The sequence below is a fragment of the Lolium rigidum genome, chromosome 4, assembly GCF_022539505.1.
Source record: "Lolium rigidum isolate FL_2022 chromosome 4, APGP_CSIRO_Lrig_0.1, whole genome shotgun sequence".
NCBI lineage: Eukaryota > Viridiplantae > Streptophyta > Magnoliopsida > Poales > Poaceae > Lolium > Lolium rigidum.
Window position 1 is genome coordinate 234,880,312 of NC_061511.1, and position 22,751 is coordinate 234,903,062.

Sequence of the window (22,751 nt, forward strand, 5' to 3'; positions counted from 1 at the left end):
AAAATCTACTGAAATGTGGGAGCTTTTCTGACCACGTGGCGAAAAGGCTGTTGTTCTGTTCGTTGGATTTTCTGTTCGGCGACTTTTTGCTGAATGAAGATAACTTGTTGGATTCTCTGAATGCAGGACTTGTCAGATGACAAAGAACATAAGGAAGATTTATTTTATACCCCATAAAATTCTTTAGTCAACCATTAGGATTACTTATTTCTACCGCGAAGCCAGGTTCGTGTGTCTAGCGAGAAACTGCCAGCAGCAGTTTCCCGAGCTTCTCCGTGCAAAGTCGAACCGGTATCCCTATTTGCCCTCTTGTTTCTTCCTCGCATCGTCTCCTCCGATCCCGCACAGTGGACATGGCGAGCTAGGCGACATTCTCCGCCAGCGCCGGCGCCGATAGTTCTCCGCCGTTTGCCGCAGCCTCTTCTCGGCCGCTCCCCTGCGGCTGCCACCGCTTCCGTTCGCGGCCCGCCTCTCCACCGGAAGCAAGGCCGTCGCCGGCGACCAAGCTCTCCACTGGAGTACTGTCGACCTCGTCCGTGTCCTCACGGAACAGCGACATTCAACTCGTCCCCAACCTTTTCCCCACTTGCTTCGTCGTCCCCAATCCAGTCCCTGTAGCTTTACCTCGTTCTATTTTAAATCTCAGTTTGCAGCACGGACCGAAGCTCACTTTCCCAATGAAATAACAGCTTCCTGTCCACTTCTGTAAGTTCAAGTTGTCCACTTCTGTAAGTTCAAGTTCGCCAAGAGAAACCTTGATCTGGAGTTCTGGACATATCAATTGATGTGTTCATATTTTAATGGATAGACTATGACACCATGTTGTAATTAGACTTTTCATAATTTTCTTGATTCATTCTTAGCTCTTTTTTTAACTAAAAATTAGCATAGTATTGGACACATATCAAATTTAGGGATATTACAGATATTTCACAACTCAATACATCAAGTAAGCCAAATTATTAGAAGCCCAAAAGAATAGGAGGATCTAACTTCTAGAAGCTTCTTTCCACCGCAGTTCTTCCTCACTGTTTTCTATAAGCCGGCTTATGTATAAGCAGGAGCCCAAAAGAAGTCACCCTAAAGAAGCCACCGTTAACCAAATTTTGTGGTAGCTTCTCCAAAAAACCAGGGGAGTACAACTTCTAAATTTTGGGCTGGTTTCTCCAGAAAAATAGAGGAGGGCTGCTTCTCGAGAAAGTTGTCATGAAAGTTGAGAAGAATTGGGCTTACAACTCATGCTTAAACCATCCCTAACTCGTCGCGAGTGGTTGTCTACTTAATTGCTTATACATCAGACTATACATTCAGTGTTAAGGGTGAGCTTGGAATTTCCAAACTGTATCATCTACACTACACCTATCTCAAATAGGGTGGCACTAGGCGTCAATTGTGTGGAGTTTGCCTCGATCGGCCACCTTCCCTGTCGTTGGATATATCCTAAGATAAGTAGAGGCAAAGGAGAAGAAGATTGTTGGAAAGGGCCAGAGAACTGAACTACTTAGCTTTGAGAAAATGTTAGCTTTAAAGAGGAGGGATCAAACAAAAAAGTTCCATGTTGGGAGGGGATGGGACCTGCTATCCCCGTGTACCTCCGTTCCTGAAGATCATCTCTAGTACATCATCGCAACAAAAATAGACGATTGCTTGCAACATCTTGTTACACACTTACAACATCATGTATTATGTAAAAAATATCAATGGAAACCAGAAAGAAACATCATTGAACCAAAACAAATCTAGAGACAATAGAAGATATTGCGGGAAGAGAGAAGAAAAGGATGAATTTGTGGCGGGAATTCATAGCGTCATGTTTGATTATTTCAGGGTTAACTCAGTATATATGCTACTATTAGATTCGCTATTTAATAAGTGACATCTGGGAGAAACATAAGAAAAATGGCAGTGCCATGTGGATGTTTCAGTATTTACATTATGGTTGTTGTATATTTTATATCGAAGTAATCCTTTTTCGCATGGCCCCTTATCTGGTGATTTCTAAATACGCGAAGTTGATACTTAATAGCGGTCTATATCGAATTAATCACTTTTTGAAGAGAGTTCACGAATGATTAATTTCATATTTTTAGAAAAATACATCAGAGTACAGTACACTGATTAAACTTAGACAAACATAAAAAAATATCTTGATAAACTGCAAATGATATCTTTTCGAACTATATTTCTGAAGGAAGATATTTCGAGGTAAATGTCTCTAGCTCGATCGTGGATTCCCTCTGTTTACCCGAGCCCGTTCCACAGTTGGGCTACCCTGTCGCTGGGCAACCAAACCATTCGGCCCATCAGGATTTCGAACCACAGTAAAACCCTGTCTCGTCGTCAACTACCCAACATCGTCCTTCCTCCTCCCCCAAAACCCTAGCCCCCAAGCCCGCCCGCCATGAACTACCGCTTCCAGAACCTCCTGGGGGCGCCCTACCGCGGCGGCGACGCCGTCTTCGCCGGGGAATCCTCCGTGCTCCTCTCCGCGGTCGGCAACCGCGTCGCGACCACCGACCTCGCCGCCTCCTCCTCGCTCACCCTCCCCTTCGAGTCCTCCTCCAACATCACCCGCCTCGCCACCTCCCCCTCGGGGGACTTCCTGCTCGCCTCCGACGACAGGGGCCGCGCGCTCTACGCCAACCTCCGCCGCCGCGCCGTCCTGCACCGCATCTCCTTCAAGGAGGCCCCCTCCGCCGTCCGCTTCAGCCCCGACGGCGACCTCATCGCCGTCGCCGTCGGCAAGCTCGTCCAGATCTGGCGCTCCCCCTCCTTCCGCAAGGAGTTCTTCCCCTTCCACCTCCTCCGCACCTTCCCCGGCTTCGCCGCCGGCGTCACCTCCTTCGACTGGTCCCCCGACTCCGCCTTCCTCCTCGCCTCCTGCAAGGACCTCACCGCCCGCCTCCTGCCCGTCAAGAGGGGCGTCGGGAACAAGCCCTTCCTCTTCCTCGGCCACCGCGCACCCGTAATCGGCGCCTTCTTCGCCACCGATAAGAAGACCGGCAGAGTCCACGGGGTTTACACGGTTTCAAAGGATGGGGCTATCTTTACATGGAAATTGGTAGAAGGCGACGACGCTACTTCTCCGCCTTCACCCGGAACACCCGAGCAGGATTCGGAACAGCCAGAATTGGATGGCGGGAGCAGGAAGAGGAAGAGTTCTGTACGACCAGAAGAGCCGAGCACCGCTCCACTGCATCTGGCAAAGTGGGAGCTGCAGAAAAAGGACTTCTTCATGCAGTCGCCGGCCAAGTTAACAGCTTGCGATTACCACCGGGAGCTCGACATGGTGGTGGTTGGGTTCTCTAGCGGAGTGTTCGGGCTCTACCAGATGCCCGACTTTGTGTGCCACCACCTGCTGTCAATATCAAGGGAGAAGATCACTACTGCTATTTTCAATAGCTTGGGGAACTGGCTGGTTTTTGGATGTGCCAAACTCGGGCAGCTGCTAGTGTGGGAGTGGCGGTCCGAGAGCTACACTTTGAAGCAGCAGGGGCACTACTTTGATGTCAACTGCATTGCGTACTCACCAGATTCTCAGTTAATTGCCACCGGAGCTGATGATAACAAAGTCAAGGTGCGTCTTCTAAGTAATTTCATTTTCAAGCTCAATCATGTCCTCTTTCTGCTAGTGCCTTGGGAAATTACTTATTTTCCATGTCGTTGAAAGAATTTGAACAATAGTACCAGTTCGGTGCTTTATAACGTAGCTTCAGAATAATCTAATGAAACTGCTATCCAATACTGTAATTAACTTGTTCTGCCTATTTGAACTATTACTCACACCATTCTTATTCATTTGAATATTGATGTCTGTTCAAGACCAGATATGTTAGCTATCACAACTTATCCAATGTTCAAAACCATATTGTGTTAAGTATCAGTATCCTGTGCTGCTGCAAGTTCTGATACACATGAACTGATGGGTTGCAGGTCTGGACGGCTTCCACTGGGTTCTGCTTCATAACATTTTCCGAGCATACAAATGCTGTTACTGCAGTTCATTTTATGGCCAATAACCATTCTCTTCTCAGTGCCTCTCTTGATGGAACTATTCGAGCGTGGGATTTGTTCCGTTATCGGAACTTCAAAACATTTACAACCCCTTCGCCTAGACAATTTGTTTCTTTAACAGCAGATCAGAGTGGTGAAATAATATGTGCTGGAACACTTGATTCATTTGAGGTGTGTGTACTCAAACAACATTTTTCTCTTGATTCTTTTGTCGGCTACGCTCAACTTATAGTTCCCTGACTACCCAAATATTGTTCATGCAGATATATGTTTGGTCAATGAAGACTGGTCGTTTGTTGGATGTACTCAGTGGCCACCAAGGACCAGTTCATGGTCTAATGTTTTCACCAATCAGTGTAAGTTTATGCTTTGCTCTGTTTTTTCCCAATTTCTGCTAGTTAGAGGTTTAGAGCTATAATTTGTTTCTGAAACAAATTGACTTCATTAGTACGAGCAAGAAATTTTTGCTGAATCTGCTCTACTATTGGTTCCATATGTTTTTGTAAATCCACTGAAGCAGTAACTGGCTTTGGTTTGTAGGCTATTTTGGCTTCATCGTCGTGGGACAAGACTGTTCGTCTTTGGGATGTATTTGAAAGCAAGGGAGCTGTGGAAACTTTTCAGCACTCACATGATGTTCTTACTTTGGCTTATCGTCCTGATGGAAGACAGATCGCGTGCAGCACGCTAGATGGCCTAATCAATTTTTGGGATCCTTTTGATGGGTTGTTGATGTATACAATTGAAGGTCGCAGGGATATTTCTGGCGGGCGCCTCATGACTGATAGAAGATCTGCAGCTAACACAAGTATAGGGAAGTACTTCACGACGCTGTGCTATTCTGCTGATGGCAGCTATATTCTTGCTGGAGGAAACAGCAAATATATATGCATGTACGATATTGGAGAACAGGTAAGAAAATCTTTCTTTGTTATGAAACAACTTTGTAGCATACACATATTCCTCATTTTCTTTTCTTGTAACTATCGTAGAGGTGCCTCCATTTTACCTTGTATCCGCACTTTACACAATCTCGTTATTCTGTCATCAATTACTTCAGTTTCGTAACAAAGTCTTACTCTGTCTGTCCCAATGGAGGTGACATGCACGTTTTTCGAGATTTAAGTTTGATCATTGATTTGACCAACCAAATATGAATTATATGTTATGCATGTTATTATACCACTGAATTCATATTTGAGTAAAGTTTTTAATGATATAATTTTTGTAATGACCAACAAATGTTTAACTGATAATATTAGTGGTCAAAGTTTGGACATGTAAAACAAGGGCGCCACCTCCATTGGGACTGTGGGAGTACTAGTTGCTAACGGATGTCTGCGTTTTCTGACTTCGTGACCATAATTTTTTTCCTAGTAGTGTCACAAACTTTAAAAGTTCACTAGCTAACCACATCTGAATGTTGCTCTCTGCGTCATGGTAACAACTAAACTGTGCATGCTTTAGGGAGCCTTTGACATTATCTTAATTGATTGACATGATAGAAACTTTGTAAGAAAACTTTTTGTCAGCTTTGGTCAAAGTTATTCACTGTCTTCTGTATTTGCCAATGCCATCTCTGCAGGTGCTGTTGCGGAGATTCCAGATCACTCGCAATCTTTCATTGGATGGGGTTCTTGATTTTCTGAACTCGAAAAATATGACTGATGCTGGTCCACTAGATCTAATTGATGACGAAGATAGTGATGTTGAGGATGGAATTGATCAACAAACAAGAGGTAACATGGGACATGGTTTACCTGGATCAATGGCAAATCGTGGAAGACCCTTAGCTCGGACGAAATGTGTGAAGTTTGCTCCAACAGGAAGATCTTTTGCTGCAGCGACCACTGATGGTGTTCTGCTGTACTCTGTTGATGAATCATTCATTTTTGACCCAACAGATCTTGACATTGATGTTACTCCTGAGGTATTTTAATTAATGTTCTTGTGTGAGACTTGTTGTCTTGTAACACTGCTTGTTAGTAATGAATTTCTGTGCTTTGTGTTCCTACAGAAAGTGGAGGAAGCTCTTGCAGAAAACCAGCAGCAGAGAGCCCTTTTACTAAGCCTCCGGCTGAATGAGGACTCGTTGATTAAGAAATGTGTATTTGCTGTGGATCCATCCAATGTACGAGCAATCTGTTCATCGGTACCCTTCAAGTATCTTCAGAGATTGATTGATGCATTCGCTGACCTTCTGGAAAGCTGTCCACATCTGGAATTTATCCTTCTCTGGGCTCAGGTACTATTCTCTTTTATTTCTCTTTGTTGTTGATGCTGATGCACCGGACTTTATCGTATTCTTAATATTTTGTTTACAGGAGCTATGCAAGGTTGACGGAACCTACATTCAGCAAAACTCCAGGACGTTGCTTCCTGCTCTCAAGTCGTTGCAGAAGTCGATAACTAAAATACATCAGGATTTGGCAGACACTTGTTCCTCCAATGAGTACATGCTGAAATATCTGTGTGCTGCTGGTACAAAGTAGGCCATGGTTGGCATGTAATGTCTTTGTGAGTATTTAGCTGATATTTCTCTTGCAATTGTTCAAAACACATTTTATGAATGTGTTCCTCAATTCTTGAAAACGGGAACTGACACAGATCTTTGATGTGCTCCTGCAGTGGATGTTATATCACCAACATGATCTTTGAGCAAATCAGGGGCTGAGTTTTGTCTGCCAAACCCTTCTTCAGCTGGATCGGCTCTCTTGCTTGATGTGCTTGGGCAGTGGCTGCAGTACTAGGCCTACCGTCTATGCTGTCCAAGAAATACGGTTGATACTCAGACTGAAGTTGAGCTGAACCCTTTTGTTGTTAGACGAACCAGCTGAACCCTCTTGTGACAGGCCAGGAACTTATATTTTTGTGCGGAGGAAGGATCGTCTCTTAGACCAGAATTTGGGACGTGTACCTTTGTGTAAAACTGTGTGACCAAATTTTGTTACAAGCGAGAAGAGATACTGGTCCTATGTGTTATGTATACTCTGTCCGTTCCTATGGTTAGGGTGCATTTTTTTTTCAATTTTTGTTGAGGTTTCACCTATTTCTCTCCAAAATACTCCTCTAGGCCATTTATGTCGACCTAAAATATCGGGAGGAGTTACTGCATGCAGCGTTTTATTATTGGTCTTCCCAGCTGCAATTTACTCCTCCAACTGATATAATCCTCTCCCCATCTGATTCCCAGCTGCAATGACGCTGGCTGATTGGGTCATGCATGGAGGAGAGTATACAGGAGCAGTTAGGGGCGCGTTTGGTAGTCTGCATCAGTTTCCCGCACCACTGGCGTAGCGGGTAGGAGTCTCCTGCGCGTCGCCCCCTGGTGATTTGGGCTCTGCCCGTTTGATAGGTTGGTTTTCAGGCCTCCTAGCAGCCTAGAACGACGCCCTGTTGTTTGGTTGCAACCCAGAAACTGCTTCTGCTTACCTCTTACCTTCGGTGGTGAGGTTACCAGCGATGAACAACATAAGGAAGAACACAGTTCAGAGTTCAGACAAAGTAAGCAGTGATAAAAGTTCAAACACCTTCATAGTTCGGCACACAGGAGGATCATAGTTCAGGACACAGGACGATCATAGTTCAGGATACACATAGTTGAATAGATGACTCGAACAACAAGTACACACAGACCAGGAGCTTCAGACATGGTTTTGGAAGACGACACACCTGGTCGCGTCGCCGTGGTAACCGCACATGGTCATCACCTCAGTGCAGGTGTAGTCGAAGATGACCATATTGTACCGGAAGGTGGACACCTTCTTGAAGACGAGGAACTGGCCTATCTGCAGCTGATGAGCGACGGCGAAGGCCGCCCACCCCTGGTCGATGTATACGTCATCGCCTTCTCTCACCGTAGTCATCGTCCAGTAGCAGCCTGTGTTGGTGGTGAAGATGATGTTCAAAGGGACTTCTCCGAACCACCTAACGAAATCACGAGGGATCCGTAACCGGTTGAAGTTTGGCTTGAAGACGATGGGCAGGAACTGGTCCGGCGCTACGTCTGGCTGGAAGTGGTCGACGTTAGCCGCCCTTCGCTTCTTGGACGGTCCCTCATCGGGGGTCTGAGGTGACCCAAGCTTGAGCTTCTCAGTCTGCGAGAAGAACACATGGCATTAGAGGTGTGCCTGCTCACAAGTATATAGATGAAAACGAACATTGAAAACATGTGATGCCTCATACATTGGATCACACAGCAGCTCAAGGGACTGCCCTCAAACTAAGTCTAGTATGCAAGATATCACACACCCACGACTAAGTTTGAGAGCAACACCTTGCCTTTCAGTGTGCCATTGTTGAATCATTGGCCAATGCAGTACACAAACAAGGCAGGCAAAGGGACTGTCCACAAACTAAATCTAGTGTGCAAGTCATATGGCACATATGACTAAGTTTGAGGGCAACACCTTGCCTTTCAGTGTGCCATTGTTGAATCATTGGCCAATGCAGTACACAAACATGGAAAACAAGGTAGCATAGGCCTCATAGAATGAACACGTATGGAGGAGATGTTTGACCTGAACCAATGGCATGGTGATGTTCAGTCATGCCATAGGCTCTGATCAATCATCTCCTCACACTACGATTACCGGTTACAATCATCGGCCTAGTTCAATCAGAAACTACACAATCTACAACAAACTACACAATCTACAACAAACTACCGCGACTGATTCCGCACAGCAATCTCAACATGCTAAACCCCAGCACAAAAAAACCTTCCCCTCTTTGCATGCACCGTAAAATCTGCCAGTTTCACCAATCCAAAGCCCGATCTAGGAAGGATCTACCGCAATCCGATACTATAGTTTCAGATCTAAGCTAATCGAGACCGTCAAAAGCAAGAATTGGACAAGAACATCAAGAAATGGGGATGAACACGTTGGAAACGTCAATCCTACCGCTATCCTACCAGAAACCCTACCAGATCCAATCTGCATGTCGTTGCAAATAACCGACAATGGCTTGTTATGACAAAATGAGTACGAAGGTGAGAAGGAGAGATTGTTACCGTCATTCTTCCGGCCGAGGACGAGCTCGAGGTCGCGGGCGAACTCGAGATGCCGACGAAGACTGCGGATCAGGTTGCGGCCGATTTCCCGATGATGCTCGCCGAGGTCTCCTCCTCCGGTAGCGGTGCTCCTCCGTGCGGCGGTGCCGCAGATTGGGCGACGGGAGGGAAACCGCCGGGTGATGTGACAGTTTGGGGGGAGGTGAGAGTGCGGTCGTGACTGAGAGGAAGGAGAGGGGAGCGGTGAGCCTAATTATGACGCGTGTTCCTGAAGGGACGCGGCGTCTCCGCCTCCCTTCTCCACGCGTGCAGGCTTTTGGCTGCAACGGGCCTGGTCCCGGAGAAACTGTCATTCCAGACATTCCTCCAGGGCTGTCCCGGAGGTGCTTTAAAACCCAGTTCATGCAACAACGCAGTGGACTGCTGTCATCTAAACGGGCCGAAAATTGCCGGTCGATGCGAGCTAATGGGGATGCAGCCTACCAAACGCGCGCCCTAGAGGGACGGCACGCGCATGGCAGGTAGAGAAACGAAACGAGGAAACATGGCGAAGTAAATTAGAGAGGGAATTAAGGAGAAGTGGAGATTATTGAAGGGTAAACCTATTTTCCGGTGCAACCATAGCTTAATCGACGAGCCCACAAAGAGCTTACGCCCTCTCCACATTGAAACGGAGGGAGTAGTGCTATCTTTTGCCTATATTTTGCATATAATAATGGGATATGTCAGTTGTGAACTTGTGATATCGATAATAATTCGATAATATGTACTCCTAATACAAAAAAAAATATTAACTCGATACGGTGGCAATCCCTTTAACTCGCTGCGCGTGCGAAATAGAAACAGGGCCTAGACACAAAAAGCCGATCTCCAAGTTCGACTCCGAGGTTCCACGTACGTACAGCTTAAAAACTTTGCTCGCGTGGACTCATCTCATCGAGATCTCCAAGTTGCGTGATGGCGGCGTCGGCGAAACGTCCACGCCAGTCCGCCTGGCCGGACCTGGCGCTGGATATCCTAGGCGACGTGCTCTCCCGCCTCCCGTCCCTGGCCGACCGCACCCGCTTCCGCGCCGTGTGCCGCCCCTGGCGGACGGGCTCCAAGCTTCTGCCCCCGGCCCCGCCGCAGCTCCCCTGGCTTGCCCTCCCGGACGGCACCGCCTTGGATGTCGCCAACAACAAGATGCACCGTCTGCGTATGCCAAGACACGGCTGCTACAGCGCCGGCGAGAATATGTTCTTCATCCACCACACCGGCGTGCGGTGTTGCGTGGTCAACGGATTCTCCGGCGCGGCGACGCCTCTCCCCGAGCTGGCCGCTCTCCTCGAGTCTTACACAAGTCAATGCAACGACAAGCTGCTCAAGTGGAAGGAGTATCTTAGTATGGAGATCAAGAAGGTGGTGATGTCATCCTCGCCGCCGACGCCGGCGCCGGACCATCAACCCCTTGTGGCCGTTCTACTGAGCGACTGCTCGAAATCCAGAGTCTTCATCTCTACGTGCCGACCGGCCGGCCAGATCAACTCGTGCGTTGTGACGCGGGAGATGCCCACCATCGTCGATATCGCCTTCTTTCAAGGAAAGATGTATGCGCACCTCTCGAAATACGAAGATCTTGTCGCCATTGATCTCAGCGATGGCTGCCTCGACCTTGACACGCCATCCGGATCCGGGGTTGAACGCCAAGTGAAACCCTACACCACATGGATCAACCCGCCTAACCTACCGAAGATGTATGTACGGGATCTTTTCGACAACTTTGAACGTGATGAAAAGGTACACGGGGAGATCCTCGAGCGGTATCTAGTGGAATCCAATGGCAAGCTGCTGCTGGTGAGGAGACGTGGAACTTTCCACGGCCGCTTGGCTTGTCGGTTTGACATGTTTGAGGCGGACCTTAGCGGCGGTCCTCGTCTGGGCCTTTGGAAGAAGGTCGATAACCTCGACGGCTGGGCGCTCTTCGTGAGCAGGGCGTGCTCCAAGTCAGTCCGTGCTGCAGAAGATGGTGATGGACCACGGGGAGATTGTATCCACTTCGCCCTCAAGCATGCAAATCCCCTTTACAACTCCGGCGTGTACAGCGTGGCAGACAAAACCACAATGCCGTTGATACCACCGTCAGCAGCGTCGAGGAGGCTAAACATACCTAGGAACATATCTTATGGAAGCCACCAATTTCCGGCATGGTTTTTCCCGGTTGAAGTTTAGTTCTATTCTGTGTTAGCTGCTGCTATCTACTGCTACATCGATCCACAAATATAATGGTACTTCTAGCTTTTGTACTAAGTCAAACTTCTTAAAAAGTCGACCAACATTATAGATACAATTTGTACCAAGGTATACGCTTTTTTAAATAAAATTTATAAGTAGTTTAACTTAAAAAAAAAGCTAAAAGTGCACTTTATTTATGGACGGATGGAGTAGGATGCAGGCAGTTCTTTTGCTAAATTTTGAATTGTATAGATTAGGACGTTATTCTGTCATCAATTACTTTGGTTTCGTTAAAGAATGTCTGTTACTAGTTGCTATCTGCATTTTCTGACTTTTTGACCAGAATTCCTGGTAGCGTCACAAACTTAACTTAAAAAGACTTTACTAGCTAACCACACCTGAATGTTGCTCTCTGCTTCATGGTAACAGCTAATCTGTGTGTATGCTTTACGGGCCGTTGACATTATATATCTTAAGTGATTGACATGATAGTAACTTTGTAAGAACGCTTTTTGTCAACATTTAAAGGGTCAAAGTTATTCATTGTCTTTTGTATTTGCCAATGCCATCTCTGCAGGTGCTGTTGCGTAGATTCCAGATCACTCCGCAATCTTTCATTGGATGGGGCTCTTGATTTTCGGAACTTGAAAATATGACTGATGGTGGTCCACTAGATTTAATTGATGATGAAGATGGTGATGTTGAGGATCGAGTTGATCAACGGACGACACGAAAATATGTTTGCGGGGAAATAGCTCCACGACGACGTTCCCAAGAAGGTAACGACGTATCACTTTGCCGTCATCGCGATCAAGGTCGAGGGTCTTCACCCGGAGCCCTAACGCGAAGAAGGTACCAACAATAGTGCCCCCAAGATGGGACGGTACCCGCAGGCATCGCCGCCGATAGCGTCGAAACACAGAGCTTTCACTCGTGAAAACCTTCACACACGTCCGCAAGTCCCTCTGTCCCCGAGCCTGTCCTTCAACGCGTGATCTGGGAGATGTCAATACAACACACCGCCATCACCAGGGTCTCCCATCACCTACTCCTCGCCACCCAAGTGACCAAAGAAGCCAACCATCACCACTGCTGCGTTGCCCACCGAAAAGACAACCTGCACGGTCCACCTTCCGAGGCCGTCGACACGTCATCCCCGAACTCGAGCCCATCACACAACCAACAACACACCATAAGGCCGATGTATCTAGCGAGGTAGTTTAGCACTAGAACCTACAACCAGCTGGCCACACAACAACTAAAGGTAGGGGAACTGCCTCCTTTGCCCAAGACGGTCGTTGTCCGGACGAAGCAGCAGGGCCAATCAGGCCCCAAACTGTTGTATGATTTACGGGCCGTTGACATGATCTCAAGTGATTGACATGATAGTAACTTTGTAAGAACGCTTTTTGTCAACATTTAAAGGGTCAAAGTTATTCATTGTCTTTTGTATTTGCCAATGCCATCTCTGCAGGTGCTGTTGCGTAGATTCCAGATCACTCCGCAATCTTTCATTGGATGGGGTTCTTGATTTTCCGAACTCGAAAATATGACTGATACTGGTCCACTAGATTTAGTTGATGATGACGATGGTGATGTTGAGGATCGAATTGATCAACGGACGACACCGAAATATGTTTGCGGGGAAATAGCTCCACGACGACGGTCCCAAGAGGGTAACGACGCACCACTTTGCCGTCATCGCGATCAAGGTCGAGGGTCTTCACCCGGAGCGCTAACGCGAAGAAGGTACCAACAACGGCGCCCCCAAGATGGGACGGTACCCGCATGCATCGCCGCCGTTAGCGTCGAAACACAGAGCTTTCGCTCGTGAAAACCTTCACACACGCCCGCAAGCGGAACGCCCTCTGTCCCCGAGCCTGTCCTTCAACGCGTGATCTGGGAGATGTCAATACAACACACCGCCATCACCAGGGTCTCCCATCATCTGCTCCTCGCCACCCAAGTGACCAAAGAAGCCAAACATCACCACTGCTGCGTTGCCCGCCGAAAAGACAACCTGCACGGTCCACCTTCCGAGGCCGTCGCCACGTCATCTCCGAACTCGAGCCCATCACACAACCAACAACACACCATAAGGCCGATGTATCTGGCGAGGTAGTTTAGCACTAGAACCTACAACCAGCTGGCCACACAACAACTAAAGGTAGGGGAACTGCCTCCTTTGCCCAAGACGGTCGTTGTCCGGACGAAGCAGCAGGGCCAATCAGGCCCCAAACTAGGCCCCAACTAGCCTCGCCGCCGCGCTGCTACGCCAAGGTAGCCGTTGCTATCTCCCTGCAGCTCGGTGCCATCCCACCATGCCATTACCGCCAGTACCCCGCCGCCATGCACTGCCGTCCTCCGCCATGAGCGGCACCGCTGCCGCATCACTCCACTGTCCACCTGGATAGGGGAGCACCACCACCACGATGCCCGGGGACAACACCAAATCGTTGTCGACGCAGCGCCGCCGCTGGTCGAGCTCGTCACTGCCGTGGAATCACTGACGCGACAGATAGCCTAGCAGAATGGCCGGAGGTGACGCCGCCAAATCTGGGCCCACATGCCCAGAATTCGGCGCGCACGCGATCGACAAGAGTTGATAGCAGAGGGGGCGCGGCGAGCAGGGCGGACGCGGCACCTCCACGACGTCTGCAAGCTACCCCGCGCGCCACCAGCACAACCTAGATCAAGCCCGCCTGGTTGCCACTAGATGCAAGCCCACATGCCCCGATATGGCCGCCGTCAACGCCCCGGCTATCCACAACCACCGGACGCCCTGCTGCACCGCGTGTGGCCACCGACGCGCCATCCTCGCCGCCGCTCGCCTGAACCTGCCGGAAGACTCCACCGCCACCCAGCCTGCACAACTACCACAGCGTCGTCCACCCCGCGTCGACAATCTAGCATGCGGTTAAGGAAGAGCCTGCTGCTGGCACTGCGCGGGCTTTGTCTGGTGGTGCTCACCGACGGTGGTGGGAAGGAGGGGAGGAAAAGGGAGTCAGGCGAACTAGGGTTAAGAGGCGCCCGGTTGCCCGCGGGAGACGATGTGGACGCTCGTGAAGTGTTATTCTCCATGATATTCCTAATGCCTTTTTTTTGCGGGTAAAAGAAGATATATTAAGCCACAAGGATTACAAGGAGGTCTTGGGCAAACACCTGAGACAGAACCTCAGGCCCCGATCCAAGGCAAACGGAGTTCTAGCTTGACTAACCCTGTTTTGCATACGATCCACTTTTACATAAAGAAATAACTCTATTACTATTAAACACTTGTTGAATGCCCGTGCGTCGCTACGGTCAATTTTTTTGTCGTTGCGCATATCACACGATTAAATATAATTAACTATCCACGTATGTGGCCAGTACAAAAATGTATGTGGCTCTTGTCCCATCCCATCGCTTTCTTTCTTGGAACAAAGATAGTAAGTTCTAAAAAATAGACATGATAAAAAAATAAAGACGCAAAATCTAAATATAAATAATAGAGTAAAATATTGTAGAAATTATATATCTACACACATTAGATATAGAGCTGCACACTTGTCGCATGACAAGTCCACAACAAGCATCTCAGATCCAAATAAATCTGACACACTTTTCTCAGTAACATGTAAAAAAAAGTAAAGTCGATGTGCGAAAAGAAGTCAAAGGTGAGCGACTTTCATTTCCTCTCTTTCCCTCGCTCACTTTACGAAATAGTTTAGTATCCGTGCATTGCAACATAATACATATTATCGTGATGCTCATTGGGATCAGGAGAAGCAAATTGTAAATAAAATGATGACAAATACAATGAGAGCGGAAGAATATAAAGTTTGTTCGTAGCATGAAACAAAGACATAATTCTGCTACAAGGATTTGTTTCTTGTCGCCATATAGCAACAACACGACATCTCGTCTTAAGTCTGGCTACAACGATCTTGTTCAACAACCGCTAGGAGACCACCACCAGAAGACTCCACAATCATCTCCCCTTCAGTACCTCTTATTCAGATAGGCAAGTGAACCAGGAGCAGCTAATACAGTGGCAAAATGACTTTAGGTGGTCATGGGCCAAGGTGCACAAACTTTTGCAACCGAACGCTCCTCTGGCTCCGCTTCGCCCTGTTACCATCTCTCCCCTTACAACTTAAGATGGATAAAAAAAACAAAGATAACTTCTTGAGGACCCCACTATCATCCCAACGAATGAGTGTCACCTTGATTGTAGGAAGCGGCGTGCACCAGCACAAGAAATTTGCTTACTCTCCTTTTGAGAACCAATGTAGAGTATATGTTAAAGGAAATGAACCATAAAACATATCACCTTTTTGAACAATTCAATGTGCATGTAATCCGATCAAATATCCATCTTGCCTCTTGATATTCAGTTTGTTCAATGATGATCATAATCACACACATCAATAAGCAAATCCAAAACATCAACAAGTAAAATGTCTTTTGGGGAAGGGCCGATTGTGGGGATTTCCCTATTTGAACTAATAAATGTTTTGACACAAGACAAGTATCACTTTAGCAAGTGGTGATCCATCAAATATGTCTATTGAACCTATAGTATAGTTTAAAAAGCTACATAACCTTCAGAAAAGTTCCACTTACAGAATTTATGACATGATAATCAATAGAGAAGAAAATTCCATCAGAAGTTTTGAGCACAAAAATTGTAAATGCACCTGATATTATTCTGCTACACCATGCCCTTGGATGTCGAATCTTGTGTGGAGCAATACTTCACAAAGAAATTATAACAGAGCAGATTTAAAGACCTATAGTGGTGTATTCTAAAGAAAGGCATTTATTAATTTAAGAGATGTTGACTAACTTTTCTCCTTTGCTTATATCCACCTATGATGAAATCAACGGCCATACTGAACTAAAAACTATTGAGATCTGCACTTTATTTTGTCATTGGAGGTTAATTGATCGGAGAGATTTTAATTATGGATGTCACTAAGATTTTTATTATGACAAGGTAAAAGGATTATATATATCGAGCAAATTTCTTACCAAGAAGACAAAAGGATTATACTGGCGATTGTATGCATCACCCTTTGCAAGTCTACCACACAAAGATATGGATCTTGCTACCACTCACCAAAAATGACAGCCCATTCGATTAAGCCCCATATATTACTGCTCTAATTTCTAAATTTACATGTATTGTTTAAGATATGTAAAAGGAAACAAAAAGCATCGGGCTTTATCTACATTGGGGGCATCAGACCAGCCTATTGTAGTCCGTGTTGTACGTGAGCTTTTGTAAAGAGCCCTTAGTTTAAGATGCATATATCGCACAAACATATTTTGAAAAGAGTTTCGTTTTTGTAAAGCCAAAAAGGACCCTCTTTATAAAGATGATTTACATATTGTCACTCGAGTACTTCCTAGATGCGGGTGAAGTGTCTTAATTCAGAATAAATTTATGACTTGCACCATGGAAGAGAACATAATGTATTTTTGCTAATGATGGCAAAATAAAAAAGCACTCAGCCTAAAAATTAAGTGTATAATGTTACTCTTTCCTGTTCATACAAAGGTAAATAAATGCATAGTAATGCACCTAAGAAATGTCATAAGAAACCAAATTAAAGCATGAAAAATTGCTTACTTATAAAGCACTCAAGAAACTTCAGCCATCGCGCAGTAGGACCCACAAAATATGATACATTTGAATCACTAAAATAGTAGCTCATAAACATTATGATAGCATATCTATGGAACATATATATTACCTGCATCCAAGCAAAGAATATTGTGCTTAAAGTGTTATAGATGAAATGTATGGCATGCTCCAGGATAGAAAGTACATAATGGTATTGGAACAATGGCAAAATTAGATACTGCACTTACAATACACTGAAGGCTAGAGACACATACTCGACCAACATCATGTAATTACTGTTTCAATTACTGAAAATGGCATCTACCTAGCCATGAGTGGATGTAATAATCAACTTACACTGTCATCATTCCAACCCTAATAATAAAAGCCAAAGATTTTGAGCCAGTCATTCTTTTCATGATGAATTTGCAGTACCTAAGAGTAGATTGTGTTAGCAGCTGCATACTATCTAATTCGAAAGACAATTAATAATTCAGAAGAATTTGTAACTTTAGGCAAGCTTAAGATATCACCTTGGGTGGCAGCGATCACAACCTGGTTGGTATCTACATGCATACATCGCTGTTAGTATATCAACATATACACAAAGGGCAAAACAATCACGACCGTCACTGAACTTTGAGATTGCCCACATGAAGTGCACGAAGTACTTGTCTTTGCTCGTCCCTCCGTTGTCTACTTCCATCATGTCCGGAACTGCAAATAGTACCGCAGCGTCGGAAAACAAAAGAAGATCAGAGCAACTCCGTCCATCAACTCAATGTTATTTATGGGACTGACCATTCCAGCAGCTGGGGAGGAGGATCTTGTCATGCGGGGAGCTGGCGTTGCTCGTGCGGCGCCACCAGGTACTACTCCGACTCTTGTGATGCTGCTGCTTATTTTTTGTGTGTGTCACGGTTCGTCAAGGATCACTGTGGTTGGGCGTAGAAGGGAGGTAAGCGGGGCAAGATCGATATTGTAAGCCCCATGGGCGGTGGCAAGGGCAGCTGACGGACTGCCGTTAGAGTCAAGCTAGAGGTGGAGTTGTTCGTATGTACAAAGAGACACGGGGGATGGGGGAGGACGAGGACGCGGGAGAGGACGGGTCTCCGAGGTGTGCTAGCTTTCCTTTTGCAAATTAGCGGGACATGTCTATTATCTTTGGGTTCGCTGGATGTTTATGTTTCTTTCCTTGATTGTGGCGATTAGATTGATACACACTAAATAAGTTTCCATTTTTTGAATGATGTGTGATTGTTTCCTTGGTTGATGCGGGATATTCATATCTATTTCCTTGATTGTGACGATTAGATTGATACACAATAAATAAGTTTCTATGTTTTCTGAACGGAGTGGGATGATTCTTTTGGGCCATGTAGGGCTGAGATTGCTCCAATGTTTGATTGTCAAAGTGCAAACCATCACCAACTCTAATATAAGTAATAAAGATAATAGTAAAGATATCTCTAATCTGTAATATCCCAGGTTTAGAGACGATCGAGGGGTAGATTTTAGAAAGGGATGTGCATTGCATAGCAAATTCTGGGGAAATTTCGCGCTTTTAAACAAAAACTGCATCGAAGGGGAACAAGTTTCTCTCTCGACACCTTACAGGGTTAGGGTTTCGAGGGTGCGACAAACTTGCATCTCACTTAACTAGATTAGGGTTTTGAGTTGAGGGGGGAGAGTTTGAATCACCAATTTAAGTTGTATGATTGAATTCTAAGTTAAGATGGTTGATCAAGCTCAAACCAAATTTGAATTTGAATTTCAAATTCAAACATCAAGTTATTATCTCATAATTCAAACTTGAGATAATTTAATAAACAATCTTTAATAATCAAGATATAAATAGAACAATTAATATATAAAGCTCATTAGAGAAAACTTTGAGCTTTATTGATAATCACACACATTACAATGTCATTACAATATTCATAAGTGAAATAAAAGAATAATACAACACATTACATAAATGGGCAGAATAGAAGAAAGGAAAATAAAGAAAAATTACAAGTTAATATCCTAGTCTAAATTCTACAAGATCATCTTCTTTTGATCTTGTATATGATGAATTCCATGTCCATTTTGCTCAATGGATGATCCCTGCACACAAACACAAAGAAAGAAAATCAAGTGTTATGCCAAGTGGCATAGCCACTTGGTAAATTCGCAAAGAAATTGAATTGGAGAGGATATGCACATGGATCTGCCGAGCTGATCCATCTCCAAGTCCTGGTACACCACACCGGGCTACACACACACACGAGCAGCTCACAGTACATGTGTGCATGCTCAACACCAAGGCATGGGGTGTGCATGCATCACGACACACACACACACCGACGGTGAGTCACAAGCTGAACCGAGACCAAGGCTGTCGACCGGGGGAGAAGAGGCCAGCCATATATAAACCTCTTCAACGAGTGAACCCTAGCCATTCCATCGGCAGGCATCTCCAAAGAGTAAGAACACCAAGAACGGGAAGAACAGCCAGAAGCTGTTCAACTCATCTAAGATCACCACTGAACCAAACCAAGATTCACAAGCTTGCAAGGAGGAGAAGGACAGGCAAATCAAAACCACCAGAAGCAATCCTCTACACCAACAACTCATTCTAGGAGCTGGAGTGAGGTATAAACCAAATCAACCTGAGCAAAACCAAGTTTTGCTCATATATAAGCATGCTATGCATCACAGGAGCACATAAGGGTAGGAAACCCAGATTGTATCATCATTTGGCTATCCAGTCATTTGGTTGAAGCAAACAGAGAAAACAGCCAGTAGAAATCATCCAGGGAACACTGGTTATGTCCACACTGGGACATAACCAGAGAAATCCAACATGGATTCAAAGTCTGGCTAGCTACCAAGCTCACTTGACAACCCATAGCTAGCTAAGCCATCAGACATGATAGACTATCATGTGTCTATCTAAATTTGTCAACACCAAGAGCAGCTGGCAACCAAAGATGGTCGAGCCGAGTAAGCCATAATCCACCACAGTTAGCCACAGAGATAGTGGGAGCTACCCTGACAGCACCAAGTGGCTGTCAAGGCCACCTCAACCACAGCCAACACTTCCAGCCAACACATCATCACCCAGATGGGTTCAGAATGGACTAGGGTTCCCAACAAAGGTTGGCATCCCTCTAGCCCTAACAAATTCATTGAAATGATCATCACTGAATCTCAGTTCACATTATTTATCCATTTAATCAAGCAAGAATTAACAGATAAATAAAACAGACAAGCAATTGATGCACCAGGGTCTTGCAAATGATCAAATGGATTATTACAGGCATCAATTGATGCTTAAGCAAGCAACAACACACATCAGGCCAGGCCTGTGTAATACACATGTGAGCAACAGTAAGGCACAGACACCAAAGAGCAACAGTTACCAGCAACTGGTGATTATATGAACACCAGAAGCTTGTTAGAGCATGCTACTGCATGCTAAAACTCATTTTAAGCATTAACACATGGACAGATAATTAAATCAATCAGATAACTGAACAATTGCATCACAGATAATGACATCAGGCAGCACAATTGTATCCAGAAGCACTCCATCAAGGGATGGAGCTGCCAAGTCAGTAAAATGCTCAATAGAGCATGATCATGAATTATAGCACAGAGATAGCACACCAGAAGCACTGGCACTTGCCAAAGGCAAGGATCATGCACCATGATCAAGCCAGGGAGTAGTAATTGCTCATACAGGAGAGTCAGGAGCAAGATAGCAGTAGCAGCTAGCAATCCATGGCAGCAGCAGAAAGCACAGCAGCACAGGCAACACAGCAGTAGCACACGCAGAGCGCAGCAACATAGCACAGCAGGAGCAGGCAAGCATCTCCACAGGGAGAAGTCGGCCAATGGCCGAGCTAGACGTAGAAGGGGAGAAGAAAAGAAGATAGAACAGGTAATAGAGGAGGAAAGAGGAGGAGAAACTTACAGGCGAAGCGGATGAACACGACCGTGGCGGCACGGCGGCACACGCCGGGCGACGGCGGCGCCGAGGCCAAGCCAAGCCCGGTCGCCACATCACCGCAACGCCGGTATCTCCACGGCATCACCACGACGCCAGGGACGCCGACGAACGGCGGATCTTCGCGGATCCGTGCGGCCGAGGCGCAGATGCGTTGGGGAAGAGTCGAGGTGGACGCGAGCGTCAAATCGACGCGGACCACCAGGTCCGCCGTCGAGAGGCGGTCCAGATCCACATCTGATCGTCGCCGATGATGGCCGGAGGCGGCCGGAGCAGGGCGACGACGGCGGAGGCGATTTCGGTGTCGCGGGAGCCCGAAAGGGGAATTAGGGTTACGGGGTAGAGGACGACGAAGCGGCCGGGTCGGTTGGACCGAGCCCACTGGGCTGGTCCAACCTAACCAGCTCGGCCGCCTGACAAGTGGGGCCGAGGGGTATTTTGGACATTTCCAAAATACCCATTTAAACAAGAATTTCCAAGAATTTTATAAAATAAAATATAACTCCAAAAAAATAAATAAAAATATGAAAATGTATCAGCATAAAATTCTCTACCTAAATAAAATATCAAAGAGAATTTTTAAAGACAAAGAAGAATAAGTCTTAATTTGATGATTTAAATAATGATTTAAATCACACATATAATTTTCAATAATAAAAATAAGTCCATTAATGCCTTTGGACTTCAAAACACCTTGACAACATTTCAAGGTTGGATTTACCCTAAATCAAGTATCCCTAAGATGTTCTTAGTATCTAACCTCTCATAAAATAACAACGACATCGGAAGGGGGAAACAAACCCTAAAACTGGAATCATGCATTATTGCTTCTTTAACCATTGCCCTTATCGGACAATGATGCTATTTTTCAGAACAAGAGGACAAGGGTCAGTCCATACCTTCCAAGCTGCAGAACTTTGCGGTGTTCGGGCAAGTTCATCACTTGCTCATGTCATTTGAGTATTTCTATCAAATTACTTGCAAAGTATTATGGTTATCACTATTGCACAAAAATCAAAACCACTACTTTCATAACTATGAATATGACTATGTGGTGGGCAATGGAACCATGGATTGTGTTGATATGGTGGAGGTTCCATTGCACGGGTTTATATCCATCTAGGATTAAACAACAAATGTCGCCAGATGATTCTTGTGCCGTAATACCCGTGTTAACCATAAGATCCGGAGTGGGACGGAGTAGTCAAAAGTGTTTCCACCTCTCGTTCATCAACGGATGCGCTTTACCGTAGTACACTTGTAATCCAAGGGGGCAAGCTGGTGAGGCTGGGGAGTCCTAAGTCCCCACGGCATAGTCCGTAGTACACTTGTCGCCCGAAGGAGCAAGATGGTGAGGCTGGGGAGTCCTAAGTCCCCACGGTATTGCGGTCTATGAGGGATTGTAAGGTGTCCGGAACGGTCTATCCATGATGATAGGGGAAGGCATATGAATGCCCGGAACGGTCTCATCATGGATATAGGGGAGGACAATCTTACAAAAGGGTGGGTGTTCGAGGTAGCGGAGGAACATGATTGGCTAGACCTTATACCGGGCCTCACACCGAAGGAAGTGTGGACGGGAAAGCTGCCCGGTTGGCACCAAGGTTAAGATCTCTTATGGGTAAAGCAACACACCTCTGCAGAGTGTAAAGAAGCTGTGACCTGTCACTCCCTGTTCCGGGATTGAGGAACTGCGAACGCGGCCGGAAAGGAGCTCCATGAAGTTCTAGTAAACCGGTGAAGGCTGACGGACATAGCTCTTTGAAATAAAAGCAATCTCTTGAAGAAATGTTTACCAAAACTTGCATTGGTATTAGACTTTACGGTCTAATATCGTAGCTAGTGCATTAAACACCTCTTATCTATAATGAACTTGTTGAGTACGCTCGTACTCATACCACTCTTAAATC

The 22,751-nt window shown here is 46.0% G+C and overlaps 1 protein-coding gene across 1 annotated transcript; it reads left to right on the forward strand.

Annotated features, from left to right (window-relative positions):
• Positions 1-2,401: 2,401 nt before the first annotated feature.
• Positions 2,402-7,082, forward strand: LOC124707292 (periodic tryptophan protein 2-like). The gene is made up of 8 exons (XM_047238952.1): positions 2,402-3,577; positions 3,934-4,185; positions 4,278-4,370; positions 4,555-4,926; positions 5,600-5,944; positions 6,032-6,259; positions 6,339-6,531; positions 6,643-7,082. The coding sequence occupies exons 1-7, from the start codon at positions 2,402-2,404 to the stop codon at positions 6,504-6,506; spliced, it is 2,634 nt and encodes an 877-aa protein (XP_047094908.1). The 3' UTR covers positions 6,507-6,531; positions 6,643-7,082.
• Positions 7,083-22,751: the final 15,669 nt, after the last annotated feature.